Source organism: Haemorhous mexicanus, chromosome 2 (genome assembly GCF_027477595.1).
Source record: "Haemorhous mexicanus isolate bHaeMex1 chromosome 2, bHaeMex1.pri, whole genome shotgun sequence".
Classification (NCBI taxonomy): domain Eukaryota; kingdom Metazoa; phylum Chordata; class Aves; order Passeriformes; family Fringillidae; genus Haemorhous; species Haemorhous mexicanus.
In genome coordinates, this window is record NC_082342.1 from 82978139 (window position 1) to 82996998 (window position 18860).

Here is an 18860-nt window from a genome sequence, read left to right on the forward strand (position 1 = left end):
AATCAACAGCAGTGTCCCATCTAGTACTCATGAAGTATGTGTACTAACCCTTTCTTGTCACCTGTGTAACCTGGCTTATGTGGAAAATATATAGTTACTAGTATGAATACTCAGCAAATACATACCTAAGGAACAAATGCTGCAGTGAATGCATGTCTGGTATGTATAAATCAGTGTATTGACTTTGCTGGTTCATTTTTCTCCCACTTGAAAAGTTTGCTAGCTTAGTTTACAGTAGGGACAAAGCAATAAACTTGAGCTTTAGTATGAGCAGATTTAGTATTTCATTACTATTTCTTAAGGGCCAAAAACGGCTTCAACCCTTAGCACAACTGCCAGATCAACATATGAGCCAGGAGGACATGTCTGGGCTCCAGTTACCCAGCTACCCAACACTGCCTGTGCTCCCAGAGGAGTCTGTGGCAAGAGCTCCAACACATGTAAAATAGAAAATATTAAAATACTGAAGGAAAATACTCTTCAAATAGGGCCTTCCAGTTCCTCCTCTTGCAATGAATTCCCAATTGCTGTCTCATTTTTCCTCAGTGCAGCTGCATTTGCTTAGAGGAGCCACCCCAGAGCAGTGAGGCTTGCAGCCCAGACTGGTCTGTCCAGGCTGAAGGCCATGTAGGAAGATCCCCTGGAAGCTTCATCACCCAGACATTTTGGGGTGTACTTTGAAAATTGTGGTGACACGAATTGTTTTCTGCTTTAACACCCCAGTCAAGTCTGTCCTGGGAGCTCAGTGGCAAACCACTCTCACTCTGGTGCCAGCTGACCTGAAAGTGACACGGTCCCACCTCCTGGGTGAGGTGAGGAAGAGCCCAGAATGGCAGCTCAGTGAGTCATCATGCCAGGAAAGACTTCTTTGCCACTGTTGGTGATTTCTACTACAACTAGCCCCACAACCACAGATTTTTATAGTACCCCAACTTATAAAGCACTGTAGGGATTTTAGAAATGAATTAGGTATAATAAATTGTGTTCAGCAAGTCAAGCAAGAAATACTTCCTATGTGCAGAGAAGGCAATTATGCAGTAAGAATGCCAATTTTTGCATTTAATGAGTTTTATATTTCAGTCTCTGACTAGATCCAGTCTTCAGTTTTAGAAATGTACCTAGCAATGTCGGTAGCAACAAATAGATAATGGTCCATACTGAAAAGAACATAGCAAAGAATTAAGAATAATTGTAATAAACCATATTTTCTGTGTTTTAATAGCCCTACTATACCTAAACATTATTTATGAAGACACTGTTTTTTACACATTGTTTTTACAGTAGTTCCTCTTTCTGATGATGAAAAGCAGTTTGGTTTTCTGACGGCGATTTAAAGGATACAGCTGGGCAAAATTTTACACTTTTGTATGCTAAAGCTTTTTTACACCTAACTTTGCCATTACCAACATTTATGGAGGAGAAAAGAAAACCTGGGAATGCTTATTATCTGTAGGTGTACATATTTCTATTGCAAATATTGTGCAAGAATATTGCTGGGATGAACATCCTTTATTCTTTTGCAAGGTCTTCTGAGACATCACTGTATTTCAATAAAATTATATGAACACAAACATCTTCTGATTTCAGTAATTAGATGAAAAAAAGACAGGACTATTCCTTCACGTTCAAATTTAACTCAAACACAAATGAGATAATGAGAACTGCTTAAAGCTTTATTAGTTTTTTTAATCTCTTAGCAGTGTTATGCTACAGGCCTGATAACATCACGATGTGGCTCATCAGGCATTCCCTTAAACACAGATTTGCCTCCAAGTGTAAACATAGGTGATTAATAATCTTTGCACTGTGTGGAGATACACAGATAGCGTTACAATATGGATGTGAAGCAAGAGGGTGAGGATATCTGAGAAATATGGGTAGCTAGCAGGGAGAAGGAATGCCTTTAAAAACCTTGTAAATATCTTCTAACACCTAATTTTCAGAATAGGCAATTTCAGCACAGTTGTACCTGTGTGGAGCTATGCAAATAATTTTCTGCATCTTAAAGGCTCTAGTGTTTTTGCTATTACTGATAGTTATCTTGGGTAATTTAGCATATGCTCCAGATCTCAAAGGTACTCGTTGACATAAATTCAGTCTGAAATAGATGACTGTTGCTTGATCTCTTGTACGGATCAGAGAACACAGATATGCAAAGTACATTGTGTTATGCAATGCTATACATAATTATTTGCCCTCCTAATGGATTCCTTAATTGGATCTTCTGAGCACTATGCTTAAACATTATCATTTTGCTAATGCTTACTATGTTTCACAATTTACTTTGCAGTAAATTATTGGCCTTCAAATGAGTGATGTAAAATGCAGCGACAGCTGCTCAAACAAGGGCAGCCAGACCAGTGCATTTTTAATTCTCACAAGAAGTCTCATCTAAATGAAATAAAACATTAACATAGGCAGATTGATTCTGATGCTTCTTAATTGTTGATTTTAATCTGAGTTTTTAATATTCTATCTTAACCTTGCTTTCCCAATATGTTTGTATTAGGATCTGGCTCCTGGTTATGCCTGCCATATGTTCTTGTTTTTCACAGGATCTCAACCTTTACTGAAATAAATTTATTGAAAATAAATGTGACATAGAATTTAAGTACCTTTAGGCAGTGTTTTACAAGTACTTAGAGACCTAGCTGCTGATCAAGTGCTTGATGCTGCACCTTGAACACAGAGATGCCAACATCTGGGTGCATTTGGTGCTTAGGATCACATGACTGACGGTTAAAAGGGAAGTGATGGTTCAGACCTGCAGTGTAAAAGTGCATGTGGCTCAGCTCCAGATAAGCCAGTACCTTAAACAGTTACTGCTCTGTCATTGACTGCCATTCAGGGGGTCCAGCTGAAAAACAAGACCGTGATGTGCTTGAGTTACTGAAGTAATAGCTGCCTACATTCATGTTACCAGATGCTGACATGGCATTCGGGTTTAACATGGCATTTTAAGCTTTCCAAAAAATCTCATGGCTACCACCTTAAATAATGGAACATGTTTGAGTATTCTAAAATTTTTTATAATAGGGTGATGCAAAATCAATTGTAATAATAACCGACAAAGCCCAATATTCCTTCAGCCTATTCCATTGCTCCTTACTAATGGTACACCCACCAGCTCTACATGGAAAAAACTGAGCTAGAAAACATTCTGTATCTTCTAGCTCCAGTAAAAAACCCCAGAACTATGTAATAAAGTGATCACACTAGACTTTAAGAGGACAGGAGGTCTGCCACAGTATAAAGTCTTGTTCACTTCTGAAGGAGTGAAGAAATTCACTAATTTTGGAAAGATACAGGTCAAATCAGTCTGATTTCAGCTGAGTGAGTCTCTGCCTTCTGTCCTTCTTCCTGTTCCTACGCAAGCTGCTATCAGCAAGCTGCACTGCTGCTGAATTTTCCACTGCAGGGCATGTGTGCTGCACAGCTGTTTTCCTTAACATCTTCTGTAACTGAACACAAAGGTTAGAAACTGTAGGGAGAAGTTACTGAAATCATTAAATTTAGCATTAACCTCTCTATGTATCTGTCAATATTTCAGGTAATTGTAATAACTGCAAGAGCTACTATGAATGCCATGGAAACCCTAGCTTTCAAAGAGACAGAGAACATTTGCAATTAACCTGCAGAATAATTAACCTGCATTGAGTTTAGTCAGAAAATTCCTAAGCAAGGTGTTACATTTCCATCCTGTTTTACTCTGCTGCTGACCTTCAGTCTATACGCCAGAGGAGCATCTAACTGTAGGAGATTGATTAGTAATTAAGAATTGCTTCAGAAACACCACAAGTTCAGAGAAGAAAGCAACCTAATCATATTAGAAAATAGTTAGAAATCTAAATTCCAGTCTCCTGGGATTTTCTTTTGAGCAGGAAATTTAAATAACTTTCTTTTGACCATACCACATTGACCCCATTAACTAGATGTAATAAACAAATGGGAGATATTCAAGCTGACATTTGAGCAGTGTCAAAGCCTTCTAAGCTTGTTCTGAGTAGATTAGTTGATAAGTGCTAGCCTTCCTATTCTGGGATATGTTCCAAGGCAAGCATGAGGACTGATGATTTCATTTAACTCCAAAGTAGTCAACACTGTATACTTCAACAATGCAAATAATTTGCTTCATTCTTATGACACTCTACCAGTTGACAGCGATTTTTATCATGGGTGTTGTGATAAAAATACCTCTCTGCTTGGCACTCTATCTGAGGGCAAAAACTACATTTCCTCTACTATTCAATCAGTATGTGAAACTATAATTATTAGCAAGGGGTGTGCAGCTTTCTCAAAAATACATAGTGGATCTCATCTGCTGTAATCTCAGAAATATTGACATAAGGATTTTTAAAAAAAAACAAGGGATAAAAATGTCAGGGATTTCACAGACTCTGTAATGTATTTGTAGACATTTACAGGATAGCAGCAAATAGATTGAGAGCCAGCTGCCTGTATTCCAGCAGTATTGACAAATCTGCAAGGGTTTTGGTTCGCTGTTGGGAGAAGTTTGCCAGCTATTGCTACTCATCCAGCTTCGCTGTATCTGTCAATGATAACAAGTCCACAGAGCTGCTTTCAAAACGGCCCTTAAACGTTTCACAAATGTATCCTCATTGAGTGGAATACATGCCTAAGTCTCTAGTATGTTCAGTGATTATGACTTGAATCCAATTCCAGCGCCTGACGTTACAGAGGAGAATCCCTCTAATATGATTACCTTGCAGGACATCAATCTAGTGAAGTCTTCAAAAACAGAGCCTATAAAACAGAAAAATACTAGGTCTTGGCTCTTAGGACTGTAAACTTCTAAATAATGATTGCTCTGTCACTCGATTCTGTGAGACTGTGAAAAGAAAAAAAAGCAAGTTTTATCTTCAGCACTGAAAGAACATTTCTAAACCTATTACACAGGCAATACTGGAAAAATTCTCAGGTTTTATCCTCACCTATAGTAAAGCCAGATCCACAAAAAGGCTTAATTACTTTAAGTGGAGGTTAGTCAAAAAAGTTCAAAATGGTAATTAATTAAGCCAGGAGTACCTCAATTAGATCCCTAAAGCTTCAGGAGACACCCAAGCTTTTCCCAAAGAGGTTTCATGCTGGAGTTACTACAAGCTTTGCAGGCTTTGCACCTCCTTATTTACCTTCCATTCCTTAGAAATGAGGGTTGCCTGTCACTTTTGTGTGGTTACAGGCATTCAGCAGTGCACTGGTAAGACAGTTTGCATATGTAGCATGCACCAGCCAGAGTCATTTGCATTTAAAAGAGAGAAGGAAAATTTCTGTAGCAAATAATTTCTTCCAGCTGCGCTTTAACAGCAGAGAGTAAGCTGGTTGTCTGTAGCCAAAGACACAAAGTATGGATGGGTTTCATGCTGTGAATCCAATTTAGATTCTTTTCAGAGGAAAGAACCTCAGCTTGGGATAAGTCAGGATTTCCAATGTGCCATCTCTTTGTCTCTTCCTCCTGGCTGGTTTAGACATACCTCCTGCTCTGTGAGCGGATTGTGAGTCCCAGTCCCACCCGTCTGATGCAGGCCTTGTACAGAGAGGACAAGCGAGCAACAGAAATCTCAAGTTAGTGCTGGAAACTGGCCATTTTAAAAAGACGTGCTGATATGCTGATCTTAGCTGAAGCCTTTGTGAACCAAAGCAAAAGGTCTTTTTATGTCCCCTTGGCAGTGTTTAAAAGATTATGTTTACAAAGATTCAGGAACTCAGCATTTCTGAATGCTGGCTAATAATTGCTTTTGAATGCAAATATTAAAATGCATTTTTATGGTATATAGCAAAATGTATGGAATATAAGAAATATACGATTTACCTAAAATTTCTTACTATTGGTTGCCTACTTAAAAATTGTTACCTAGCTGACAAGTCACATTTTGCAGTTCCAGAGTGGCATTTGTTTTCAGTCTTGCTCTGCGGTAAGGTAAATGCAACTTTGAGGCCCACAGTTCCATCACCACTGTCATCACACGAACACAAAGCGCACACACTTTGTGCTGCAAAGCACTGTCACCTTTTTAAATGCCTAGCATGACTTATTTCAGTAAAGTCTGAGTTCTACATTTTCATTGAACATGTCGGTGAAATTTGTTGCCCTAATAGTTTCAGCATTATGCCACCTTACCTCCTATGAAATCAGGAATCCAGCTCACCTCGTATTGTGTGCCTGCCATGCTGTTAGAGTGCTGATGTGCCATCAGAGCTCATGGTGATCTCTTCAATGCAGTCCCTTGGTGGAGCCTGGGGAGGAATTAACTGGATCCAAAAGCAGACACCTTCATTCAGCCACCTGAAAAGCTCTCCAAACTCTGCTGTCTGTATTGGCTCTGTCTCTGTTAGCCGCAATGACAGCTCACCCACGGCTCCTAATGAGACATTTACCGGCTGGACTCCCCAAATCAGGGTGAGCCTCGAGGGCCAGAGTTTTCCCAAGGGTAAGGAGTCAGGCTTCCTCAAGGCACCTACGAATTTAAAATTTAAATCGTGTTGAACCACGAAATCACAGAGTAGTTAGGGCTGGAAGCGGCTTCTGGAGGGCGATTAGTCCAACGCCCCAGCCAAGGCAAGGTCACCTGGAGCAGGTGACACACCCAGGTGGGTTTTGAATGCCTCCAGAGAGGGAGACCCCACGCCCTCCCTGGGCAGCCTGTCCCAGTGCTCTGCCACCCTCAGTGGAGAGAAGTTATTCCCATTCCTGCAGACAGGAGTAATTACAGATAACACCCTCACACCGAAGCGCCGCCCGCGCCCCAGCTCGCCCGGCGGGCCCGGCAGGGGGCGCCGCCCGGTCGCCTGGCGGCGGCGTTTGGCCCATCGCGGCCGCCTTAGCCCTCCCCACCCCGGCCCCGGCCCCGGCCCGCCGCGGCTCCTCAGGGGCTGCCCGACCTCGGGGGCTCCGCCAGCCGCGCCCGCCGGCCGGGCCGGGCCGGGCCGCTGCCATGTTCACCAGCACCGGCTCCAACGGGTTCTGTGAGTACCGGCCCCGCCGCGGTCCGGGGAGGGCGGCGGCCAGGGGTGGGAGCGCGGGCGGCGCTGCCGCCGTCGGCCCCGGGGGAGCCGCTGGCTTCGGTCCTCTCTTGGCTGGACTTTTAAACTACGTGACGGCGGGAGGAGCCGCGGGTGTGTCTGTGTATGTCTGCGTGTGTATGTGTGTGCGTGTGTATGTGTCTGCCTCTCCGTGTATGTCTGTATCTCTCTGTGTGTTTATATGTATTTGCATACATCGATATAGTTCTCCGTGCCAAGATACGTATCAGAAAAAGCAATCAACCCCTCTTTTCTACATGTGAAATTAAACTTGTTTTTTAAAATCAATTTATTGATAAGGCAAACGTAAGGACTAGCGTGCCCCTAGCTCTGCTTAGCTTTATTTTTTCGCACAGCACATGTAAATAATTTCATGTCCCTGCCACCTGAACTGACTTCGCAGGTATCTGGGGTTGGCTCTGAGCTTGTTTTACAGGACACAGAATCTGCAACGTCTGGAAGCAGTAGTGAGGAGCTGACCTGGCTGTGGTGTGGACTTGGGCACCACAGTCCTAAGAGCAGGCGAGGACAAATGCTAAGTCAAAGCTTTGCTGACTAACTGCGTGCTCCTTACAGAATGGGAGGGAGTGTCCGTCTGCTGAAGGGCAGGAGTGCTCTGCAGAGCTCTCTGAACAGGCTGGATCAATGGGCCGAGACCCAGCAGCATGAGGTTCAAAAAGGTCAGGTGACAACTCCTGCACTTGGGTCTCAACCACCCCAGGCAGCACTACAGATCTGGAGAAGAGTGGCTGGAAAACTGCCCAGGGGAAAACGATCTGGTGCAGGTTGACAGCCAGCTGAACATGAGTCAGTGTGCCCAGGTGGCCAAGAAGGCCAGCGGCATCCTGGCCTGTATCAGCAATAGTGTGGCCAGCAGGACCAGGGCAGCAATTGTCCCTCTGGTGAGGCTACATCTCAGGTACTGTCTCCAGTTCTGTGCTCCTTAGTTCAGGAAGGACATTGGGGTGCTGCAGCATGTCCAGAGAAGGGCAGTGGAGCTGATGGAGCATCTGGAATGCGTGTCCTATGAGGAGTGGATGAGGGAGCTGGGGTTGTTTTGCCTGGAGAAAAGGAAGTTCAGGGGTGATCTTATCACTCTTTACAAGTACCAGAAAGGAAGCAAAGTGAGGGTTGCCCTCTTCTCGCAGTTAACCAGCGACAGGACAACACCAGAGAACTTAGCCTCAAGCTGTACCAGGGGAGGTTCAGGTTGGACATTGGGAGGAATTTCTTGACAGAAAGGATAATTAGATACTGGAATGGGCTGCCCAAGGAGGTGGTGGAGTTACCATCCCTGGAAGTGTTTAAGAAAAAACTGGAGTGAGGTACTCAGTGCCATGGTCTTGTCAACAAGATAGTGTTTGGTCAGAGGCTGGACTTGATGCTCTCAGAGGTCTTTTCTAACTTAATTGATTCTGTGATTCCATGAAATCAGTTTGAGTGTGAAAGCACCCTCTGACTAGGGGGAATAATTCTGGCATTTAAAAAGGAACGTTAGTTGTAGTTGTATTTTGTATGAGGAATCCAAAGAAAGGAAGAGTCTTTTTCAGATGGATCTGATAATACTGTACATTGATAATGTTGGGAGAGGAGATGGAAATGTAAAAATAAACATACCTGGTACATGGTATGACTATGAGATAGGGAAGCCAGGAAACAAAGGATGCCACCTTGTAAAAGGACAAAGATAGTTTGCCTCTGCTGTGGAAACTGTTTCTCTTATCTGGCGGAGCTGGTGTGCTCTAGAAAAAAGAGCCAGTGGCTCTGGGTATAGTAAGAGACACAGCGCAGACATATGCAAATGGCTTATCAGAACACTAACCCAGCTGAGCTGACTTGTCAGAGGGCATTGCAGTGTGCTCAGGGGGCATCCTGGCAGCACCTGACTTTAGGTGTGCTTGACAGGTGGGCTGAGGTGCCAGACCCAGGCTGGTTGCTTGTGTTGCAATCTGCTGGCAGATTCGGTCTGCTTACAATGCTGCTGAAACACTTGAGCAGTTCTGCAGAGGCTCACGTGAGTGTGTGAATGGCCTGGCTGTTTGCTTTACTGTAGTGCTGCTTAGTTTGCCATGAGGCTGCGTCCCAGGAGCAAAGTATGGTCCACAGGAAGGCTTTCCCTTCTAGGACACAAAGGCCTTACCAACAGTTTAAACCAGTTAGACCAACACGAAACCTTTCTGCAGACATTGTATTATCCCCTCCCAATATTCTTCATGCTGTTTATGTACTGCACAGGAGTCTAGTAGGAAAGTCTGTTAAGTCATTATTAAGGTAAAATTTGAGTCCATCTTTTAAACCATATGCACTTCTTACATCTGAAAAACATTTGACTACTGCACACAAGCTATTTCTTGTAGTAGGAGTGAGGAGAACCCTTTGAACTCACTAGTGCAACTTAGGCTTTTACCTCTGTGACCCTTGTAGTGCAGTGCTAGCAATTTGTTAAAAATCCCCAAGGCAAGAAGGGATCTCTGTGCTCCTCTGCTTGCATAACTGGCAGGACTGAACTCTGTTGTGCATAGGCGTTGGGAAAATAATAAAGCTATGTAAATTAATGCTTTGTGGTATGACTGAAGGAAAAATGAAGCATGTACTGAATACATAAGTCTTGTGCATTACAGTATTATGCACTACAGTACTATTTGGGAAAGCAAATTAGCTTGTACATCAGCATGCCACTGTGCAGCCTGATTAGTGTGAGCCCTGGAAGCAGCGCAGCATTGAAGGCCACAAAACTGTGGCTATTCTGCTTCTGCAGAGCTAGCTCATTTCATTTCAAGCTTGTGTGGGGATCTACACATGGTCTTGTGGTGTAGCCGTACCTGATATTTCTGGCAGTGTATACTTAAAAGCAGTATGGTAACACCTCTGTCTGGTTGGAAGGAAGAGAAGTTTGCTGAATGGGGTGAATATTTTTGATACTTTCAACCTGATTCAGTTTCTATTTCAAGTATTGCTTTTAGAAACAAAAGTTTTCTTTTTATATTTCCTTTTTTTTTTTAATAGTTTGTGACCTAGGCTACATCTAGCAGTTTTCTAAACAGTAAATGTATAGGCAAGTAGTTTGATTACAGTCTTGCCTGTGCCTTTAAAAAATAGATTTAAAGCATGATCACAGGTTTCTCTATTAACTTTCTTAATACTAATATTATTCACCTCTCAGCTTCTGGATTGAATTTAGAAGAACTGTTCCTGCAGTATACTCTTACTGTTTTCACTTGCAAACGAACATCACTGCTGGTTGGTGAGCCCCCTGCAGGTTCTTGGACAGGTCTTGGAATCCAATAGATTGATTTCTGCATGATGGTTTAATGCAGGAAAAACAACCACTCAAAATGCATAAGTGCATTTGGGAAGTACTGTGGATTCGATTGTGTATTAATTATGGTTTAATTCACAGATCTTGTGTATAAGCATTTGAAAACTGTTCTGTGGGTATTTTGTGCCATTATAGTAGCCCCCAGCAGTTAATTGTCTATTTGAAAGTGACATGCTTTCATGCCTTCCTTTTAACAGCTGGATTTGGGAAATTTGCAGGTGATAGTGGAAAAAGAGTTGTTACACAGCATGTTTTCTGCAGCTGCGTATGAGCTCAGTAGGGATCCCCACAGAAATTGCCCTGAGCTAATTTGAACTTCTGCAGCCGCTGCTCATCAGCTGGCTCATCACTTCACATCAGCCAGCAGTGAGATCCTCTCCCAAGTCAACTCTTGAGTCCTGAGCCTGGAGTAGCAGTCCAGGGGGTGAAGCTGTTCCTGCAAGAGCTCTTCTGCAACAGTAGCTTGGTCTGGCTGCCTGTTTTGCTATGCCCATCTGCTGTCTCTTCATCTGTGAGTAGTGAACAGGCAGGGACAGGAAATAATTTCAAAAACTGTAGCTGTTTCTGTATCTTCTCATTCTTGTCATTAGTGCAGTGCTGATTTCTGGAGCTGCAACTCGGGCAGTTGTGTTATAAACCTCCCCCTCTGTTTGTGACAGATGGACACCTGTATCCTTCACTATCTGTACTGTAAAAGAGGCACTGGCAACCAGCAGAGTAGTAGGTTGTGGAAGAAGAGGATCTGTGGGCTTTATAGTAAGTGCAGGAGTGGAATGTGGAGGCTTAGAAGTGGTTTTCTCACTTATGTCACATTTTAGGAGCAGCTTCGCATTGCACAGTTGATAGCATGAAGGTTGGGACACTTGCCCATGAGATTTTGAGAGCAGTTTTGGGGGAGAGCTTTTCTATTGCACCAGGAAGAAGCAAAGATCTGTAGTGGAAGCTAATTCCTTGCTCTTCATCATAGTGTGGGTGTATTCTGCTGGTTATTACCAGAATTTCTCTGGGTACTTATGTGGATGCTCAGTAGATGTGTTGCAGCACCAGTGTTATAACTGTCTGTTTTTTGAAAGAAATGCCACTTAAGGAGCACTTTGGGATCACAAATTTATTCCAAGATCCCTGAAGACAGTATTTGATATATTTTAACTTTCAAGGTCATAATGAGTGTTTAGCCTTTCATTCTTCTTTCTCTCTATGGTATAATGACACCGTGTTTTCTCCTTCTGGTGAACATTTGCATTGGTACTGCCAGCAGACTGGTGCCCTGGTAGGTTTGTGATAACTATTTCCATCTCATCCATGCTTGAACATTCATTGGATTAGAATTCTGCTTTCTAAATTTTACCTTTGCATTGTAAGTAAGGAATTTGACTTGGATATCAGAATGCTCGATTGTGCAAAATCTGGCATTGTTGTCATTTTTGGTCTGACAAGCTTGAGGCATTCCACAGTATTGGGAAGGTTGTTCCTTCCCCACGACCTCACAGCAGTCCCCAAGAAGGATCTATATGCTGCTGGGGGATAAAGCAAACTGCTACACTGTGCAGTGAAACACTGGGAAAAAGAATTTCAGAGGATGCATTATTATATTTTTCAAGTTCACCAGACAAGAATAAACTTCTCAACCACGATGACATTATGAGAAGCTGGAGAGTAGAAATTTCCATCACTCATGTGATGTTTCTGTGGGTGACAGTCAGATTCATGGGTTAGGTGCTTCTGTGGTTTTTGATTGGATGACATGTCTTATAATAAGTATTTTTTCCCTGTATCAGGGTTTAAAGTGTCTAAGATGAAAGCTAAAAGGAGGCTCTTAATAAAAATGTGTGTTCACACTTTTGGAGAAAACGGATAGAGTTCTCTTGGTAGGATATTTTTGAAAGCATTCAAATTAGGAATTAACTTGATAGGATGAAGTATTTCAGTGTATATTACCTGTAATGTAAAAGTGGTCTATTAAAAAAATTGCAGTAAAATCTACATATTAAACATGTATAGAAAAATATAGTCACGGTGGGATATCTAGAGACTTTGTTCTAATGTGTGTATGTGGTAATGTGATCGTTATGTAAAAAGTTTTATAGGATTAATTAGTTCTTGTGAACTAATTAATTTCGTAAAATTCATGAAATAATGTAAATGCATTTAGTAAAATATAGTAAAATAACAATTTTAATTTAAATTTAAAATATAGTAAAATAACAGTTTTTATTGGTTCAGAAATGTTTACTGTTGTGGCTATTACAGTCCTTCCGAATTAGGCTGTACTTCCAAGTATCAAAAATCTGCATCCTGATTATAAAATTGACCTTTTCACATTAAGAAATGTTAATTTAACTAAGTTATCTCAGGGAGCATTGCTTGAGGTTTCAAATGAATATCTGTGTGCATTGTCTGCGTAGTAGCTTTCAGGAAGCTCCAGCTTCTTTTTACTCCCCAGTGTTGTACAGTACTCTGATGGCTTCAGATGGTTTTGAAAAGCCCAACTAAATTAGAGGAATGACTAATTTTTAAAAAATGAATGTCTAAAGAATATAGACTTTATTTTTGGAGGAAAAAAAACAAAAAGCAAACCCAAGGAAAGATAGTAGATTGAAATGTGGACAGTTTTATCACATTAAAAGAAAAAAAAAAGAATCAGCTAGGCTTTCTCCTTGGGTGTATCATACAATCATGACAGTAGAGTTTATATTTAGCATAGTAACATCAACCTGTGTCAATCCAAGTCACTGCCTAATTTCTATAAAAGGATGGTTCTTCAAGGCCATGCTTGCTCAAATGGAAACTGCATGTTTAAATAATGAACTTAAAAGGTATGGGTGTGGACTGAATTAATAGTTTTAAGTACAAGTTTTCATTATGATACACATAGAGATGTTTTCTTCCCATGGTGAAGATCAGAAGACTGCAGACTTCAAGGTGGTGAACAGCTAACCGTGCCCATCAAAGTAATTGTTGATGTCATGAGTTAATACTTGGATGAGGATCATGCTTAAACTATCTTGCAAGAGCCATATTTTCGATGGCAGTGGGATTGTGCCATAATTAAAATCTTCTCTTTGGTGCCTATTGCCATCTGCTTTTTCTAGCAGTTCACTGTCCTAGTGTGCAGCAGATGTTGAAAAAATCATTCATGATATTCACTTTAATCTGGACAGGTAGTAAATGTTTATTGTATTATACTGTTTCATGCAGTTTTATTCCTGCTGTGTTCCTGCTCTTTACTCCCCATTAGTACTTTTAATATAATCTCATTGCTCCTTTTATTATATTAAGAAAAATGACAACAGAACTATGGATTTTTGTAGTACCCTCCAGAAACAGTTGTCTGAAAATAAATGGATTCTGTGCCATAACTGAGGTGTTGTAAATGGAAGTAAATGTGATTCAGGTTGCATTTGTGAGAAGGAGAAAAGTCATAGAATGAATAGTATTTCAGAGTCTCTGTGTTGGCTTGAGTTTTTGGGCAAGAGTTTGTGTTTTATTGCATCAACTGCAGCAACAGGTTAGGGTGAATTGCTGGCTATGCTCCTGTTGGATATCCTACTTGGTAGATTTTAGTAAATGCGAAATGTGTACTGCAGATTTCGCTGTTCTTTGCCTGCTTTCTTGTGAATGTCCTTTCTGAAAGTCATGGCCCTAGAGTGAAAGAAGTTCTGATTTCACAAACATCCTGATTCTAATAATTTCTTTATGAATAATTGTAATAATTGTAATGGGAGGAAGATGAGTATTGCGTAAATTGACTTAAATATGATTCCTTGAATGGTGGATCTAAGTGCAGTGGTGAGAAAGTCCATTTATTCAGGTGGTTCCTGCTTCATAGCCTCTAAGAAAAAGCTAATCTTAATCCCTAAGGCAAAGGAAACAGAAGTATTTAACTAGATGTGCATGTATATTTTGCTAGAAAAAAGAGCGATTATTTTATTTCCTGAAATGCGATTGAGCCTTAGGAGGGCAGTATGGGAGGACACGACCTCAGCAGGTGCAAAGAACTTGGGTTTAGTCGAAGCTAATTTCATGAGAGAGTGTTGGAAACAAAATGTCTGGGTAATATTTAACTGTCATTAATATCTCTAAACATTTCCTTTGATTAGTGTGTTCTTCCTATCGATTCACAAGTTTTTGAGAACTTGGGAAGTTGTTGAGCTAAAAAGTCAAGGTGGTGTCACTGCTATTATGTCTTCCAGTCACCTGTTTAAATATGTCACTTTTTGAATGTGAGAGACTTTTCACTAAAATGATTTGACTGTTTATTTGTTTTGTCTTTAAGATAAAGCGCCTTTGTCAAAGAGTTTGTTACTAGTCCCAAGTGCCATTTCGATTCTATTGACTCTGCTCTTCCAACATTATCAGAAGTTCTTTGCGTATAACCTGCAGGCTGTAAAAGAGGATTTTCAGGTAAGAGTCTGTTCACTTTGTGTGAAAAGAGACTGTAAACTGTGGTTTTCTATGCAATTTTCCCCCACAGTCTGTTTGTCCTCTGGTTCTTTCCCTTTGTACACTGCTGGAGATCAGCTCGTTCTTATCTTTTTTTGTATCACCCCAGTATGTTACTATTTGGAAAACACGAGAAAAACTGATCTGAAACAATCAATATAGCATTTCATTTATTTTTCTTATCTGGGAAACTACTTGGTTCCTTTTGTTTTTCCTTTCAGGCATTGGCATATGTAAACTTGCTGTGAATGAAGTATGACTTAACTCATTTAATAATACAAGTGTTTTGATATGAATTTCAGTATCTCATTGTGCCTAATTTTTGAGGCTGAAGAAGGCTACTTTGAATAGGCATGCTGATTATAAATTATTTATTTTAACGACGGAGTCCATAATTTTCATTCTGTAACTAACTGTTGTAGTTAGTTGTGGAAAACTAAACTTTGGCTGTTGAATAGAACTGCTGCTTCTAAATTGAAAATTCCAGATGATGGGGGAGTTTATCATGCTCTTCAGTAATCAGCTGAGTTGGTTAATTTCATACTCATTCCTGTTTCAAACTAAGATACTCTGTCTTTTAGGTATTGTATCTTGTAATGTTTTATTTTAAATTTAATTAAGGATCCTATAGTATCAGTTCTAAATGTTGAAATAATGCTCTTAAAAGTAATTAGATAAGTTCTGTGGGTATTTGTTTTGGGATGTTTTTAATTTTTGAAAGTGGCATACTACTGCTCAATAGAGAAAGGTTAGCAAATGCCTCTGTGTTTATCTTACCCCACAGATTTAACAATTGCATCAAACAAAAGGTATGTAGTCAAATTAATGTCTTTGAGGATGCCAGCTGTAGTCTGTAAGCATGAAAAGATTATTAGACCTCACTAGTGATGCTCTGTGCTGTTGTGGTCTCTGTAATCTTTCTTGTCAAAAACAAGAGCTTTGTTGTAATAATAAATTACAACTCTTCAAGAGCACTACTCATATTTACCAAGTATCTTGCTGATGCTGTGCAGGGAAAATACATAAATGATGTCTACCTTTTAAAAATGTTACAGCCAAGTGTTTGGGGAAGAGAATGAAAAAGTCTGAGGAACTAGTCCAGTTTTAAATGGAAATTGTGTGGGTTTGGGATTTGTTTATTTGTTTGTTTTGAGATTTGTCTTCAAAGGAATCCTCTCTTTCCAAATGTTTGATCTGCTGAAAAACAGTAGTAGCTGCATTTTATTCAAAGAGAACATCTCTACTGTGTCTTAACCATAAACACTTGCAAGTATCTGTAAAAGCTATGACACTTTGATTGTGGTGCTTTGGGGGAATTTGTGAGTTTGGATTTTTTATTTAATGAGATCGTTTCACTTATTGCCACAGCTCTTGGAGCAAGCTATGTACTATATCACTGAGTACCTCTGAGATCAGAGAGAACAGATTGTTTAACTCCTGTCTGGTGCTAATATTCAAATGAGAACTCTTAAAAGAAATTTTGTTTAGAATAAATTCACCTGCAAGGATGTGTTTAATGGAAAGGAAATTTTTCAGGGAATGAACAAACATTTTGGTTGTTGGATTTTAACACTTCTTAAAGCTGGTAGAGGGCACACAAATTAAAGTGAACAGTTGAAGAAGAGTACATTTGATTTGGAAAGCAAAATATATGCTGTCCAAAACCAAAAGGTCATTGTCTCCATACAGCGGGCCCTCAGAAGCAGTGAAAATGTTGTGTGTAAAAGATCTTTGTTACATCATATCTGTATATTTTAAGCTGGCTAAAGCAAAGAGCAGTAAGGCTGGAAGCCTTTCATAGTCTGTGTGAGAGCTGCTCAGTTAGTGCATGAAATATTCAGCTGCAAGGTCGTCTGGCTGGGATTTAAAACTGGGCATGTTGACGTGGGACAGTGGGAATGGTGAGTGAGGTGGATTGGGGCCAATACTGTTTAGTGTCTTCATTCATAACTTGGACAGTAGGACACAGCGTTCTCTCAACAAGCCTGTGGGTGATGTAAAACTTGGATTTGTAGTTGTTACACCTGTTAGTTCTGCAGCCATTTAGAGGGGAGAAGAGGGTCAATAGGAGCCTTAGTTCAGCAAAGGCAATGCAAACTCCTGCATCAGAGAGGAGTAACACTATGTGTACAGGCTGTGGGCTGAGCAGCTGGAAATCACTTTACAGGAATAGCCCTGAGGATCCTGGTGGGAGCTTGAATTGAACATGAAGCAGCAATGCAGCATTGTGGCTAAGAAGCCAAATAGCATCCCGGGCTGCATTAGGTAGGAGGAGCCTCACAAGGAGGCCTGGATGGTGATCATCTCTCCTCTCAGTGAGAGCAGTCTGAAGTGTTGTCCCTTGTGCTGGGCTCCTGAGTACAAAATTGACCTTGGCATGTTGCAGAGAGTCCAGTGGAGGACCACCAGGCTGGTCAGGGGCTAGATGATGTGGTGTATGAGGAGAAGGTGAGAGAGCTGGGATTGTTTAACCTCGGGAAGAGAAGGTTTAGGGTAGATCTTATCAGTGCTTGTAAATGCCTAATGTGAGGGAGCAAAAAAGGCAGAGCCAGGCCCAGTGAAAGGTCAAGAGGCAACTGGCATGAATTGAAATACAGGAAATCCCATTTAAAGGAAAAGGTTTTTACTGTAAGACTGATGGAACAGAGGAACAATTTCCATCCTTAGAGATGTTCAAGACTCAACTTGGCATGGCCCTGAGCAAGCTGACCTGGTTAGACCTTCTTAGAACAGTAATACTGTACTAGTTTGTATCTTGAGGTTGCTTAAAAATTTTTTTTTATAGTTCTAAATTCCCTAGGGTTGTGATTTACATTTGTATTTCTAAGCGTAAACTAGGAACCTCAAAGTGTATTTTGAGTTAATTTCAATTGTTTATTTATTTTAACAGTTAGACATCTGCTTTGAAAATATTTTAAAGATACTCTCCATAACATGCTACTCTCTGTATTTCCCTCCTTAACTGTGCTGTGTTTCTCTTACCTGACTCCAGTATTGCATTCTCTCTAAGTGCAAATTCTGTAAAGAATTTCCTTGAAGGAGGAGTGGCTTAACATGATGATATTAACCTTCCAGATTTGGAGACTTGTATGTGGAAGAACAATATGTCTTGATTTGAAAGACACATTCTGCAGCACTCTGCTCATTTACAACTTCCGAATATTTGAAAGAAGATATGGCAGCAGAAAATTTTCAGTAAGTTCAGTTTTGAGGGTTTTTTAGTGGAAACTTTTCTATACAGTTTAGTCTTTTACTCTTGGATGAGTACTGCAGTTTTATTTCTAGTGTGTTTTATAGAAATATGTGTTAAAGAATTGTAAAGATAATTTGGTTTTAATAAATTTAAATTTATATTGATAATACCTTGCAGTCAGTGGATTATTCTAATTTCTATTTGCAGTTGTATCGCTTGTAAGATATCAGACCCATCAAATTTAATTTTGGAAACAATCTTCCTCTTGATTCTTCAGTATCTAGACAAGCAGACCTGGAATTACGTTGTGTTAAAGATTGAATTTGTCTTTATTGAACCACTATAGAGGTTTTGTTATTTTTTCTTATATATAGAGGTATATTAAAACCTTATTTTGAAACTGCTGAATTGATTCAAATTACCTTTTTCTTTCCAGTCTTTTTTACTGGGCGCTTGGATGCTCTCAGCTTTGTTTGATCTTCTCCTTGTAGAAATCACTCAGTATATATTTGGTATCACCATCAACAGCTTGCCTTCTGGTTTGTAAGTAGCTTCTAATGAATTAGTTATTTTAGATATTGTTTCAAGGGATTGTTTTCTGAAGATTTGATTTTAAAAAACCTTTCTTCGTGTATCACTTCAAATTAATTTAATCCTCTTTTGAACTGAAGCATAAAGGTTCTTGGCACAACTACTGCAATTTCAAACATTTATTTCTTAGCTATGATTTGTGTTTAATTTATAATTTACCCATACAATGATTAGTTTCCAATCCATTAGTCTCATTTTCTCTGTTAACATGATTGCAGCATGGCTTGCCACACACAAATTGTTGCTGTATTTGTTCACTCTAAATTCTTTTGA

The 18860-nt window shown here is 40.2% G+C and overlaps 1 protein-coding gene and 1 long non-coding RNA gene across 2 annotated transcripts in view; one reads left to right on the top strand and one right to left on the bottom strand.

Moving 5' to 3' along the window:
• Nucleotides 1–1050: 1050 nt before the first annotated feature.
• Nucleotides 1051–6828, bottom strand: LOC132323728 (uncharacterized). The gene is made up of 2 exons (XR_009485421.1): nucleotides 6168–6828; nucleotides 1051–4849 (listed from the first exon to the last, which is right to left on the bottom strand). It is a non-coding gene; the product is annotated as an uncharacterized LOC132323728 (long non-coding RNA).
• The window catches only part of UBAC2 (UBA domain containing 2), an 85237-nt gene continuing 73202 nt past the window's right edge, over nucleotides 6826–18860 (top strand). Inside the window, exons 1-4 of the mRNA XM_059839280.1 lie at nucleotides 6826–6984; nucleotides 14637–14764; nucleotides 17879–17998; nucleotides 18433–18539. Coding sequence (XP_059695263.1) covers nucleotides 6954–6984; nucleotides 14637–14764; nucleotides 17879–17998; nucleotides 18433–18539 — 386 coding nt within the window. The 5' untranslated portion in view covers nucleotides 6826–6953. The remainder of the gene's footprint in view (nucleotides 6985–14636; nucleotides 14765–17878; nucleotides 17999–18432; nucleotides 18540–18860) is intronic.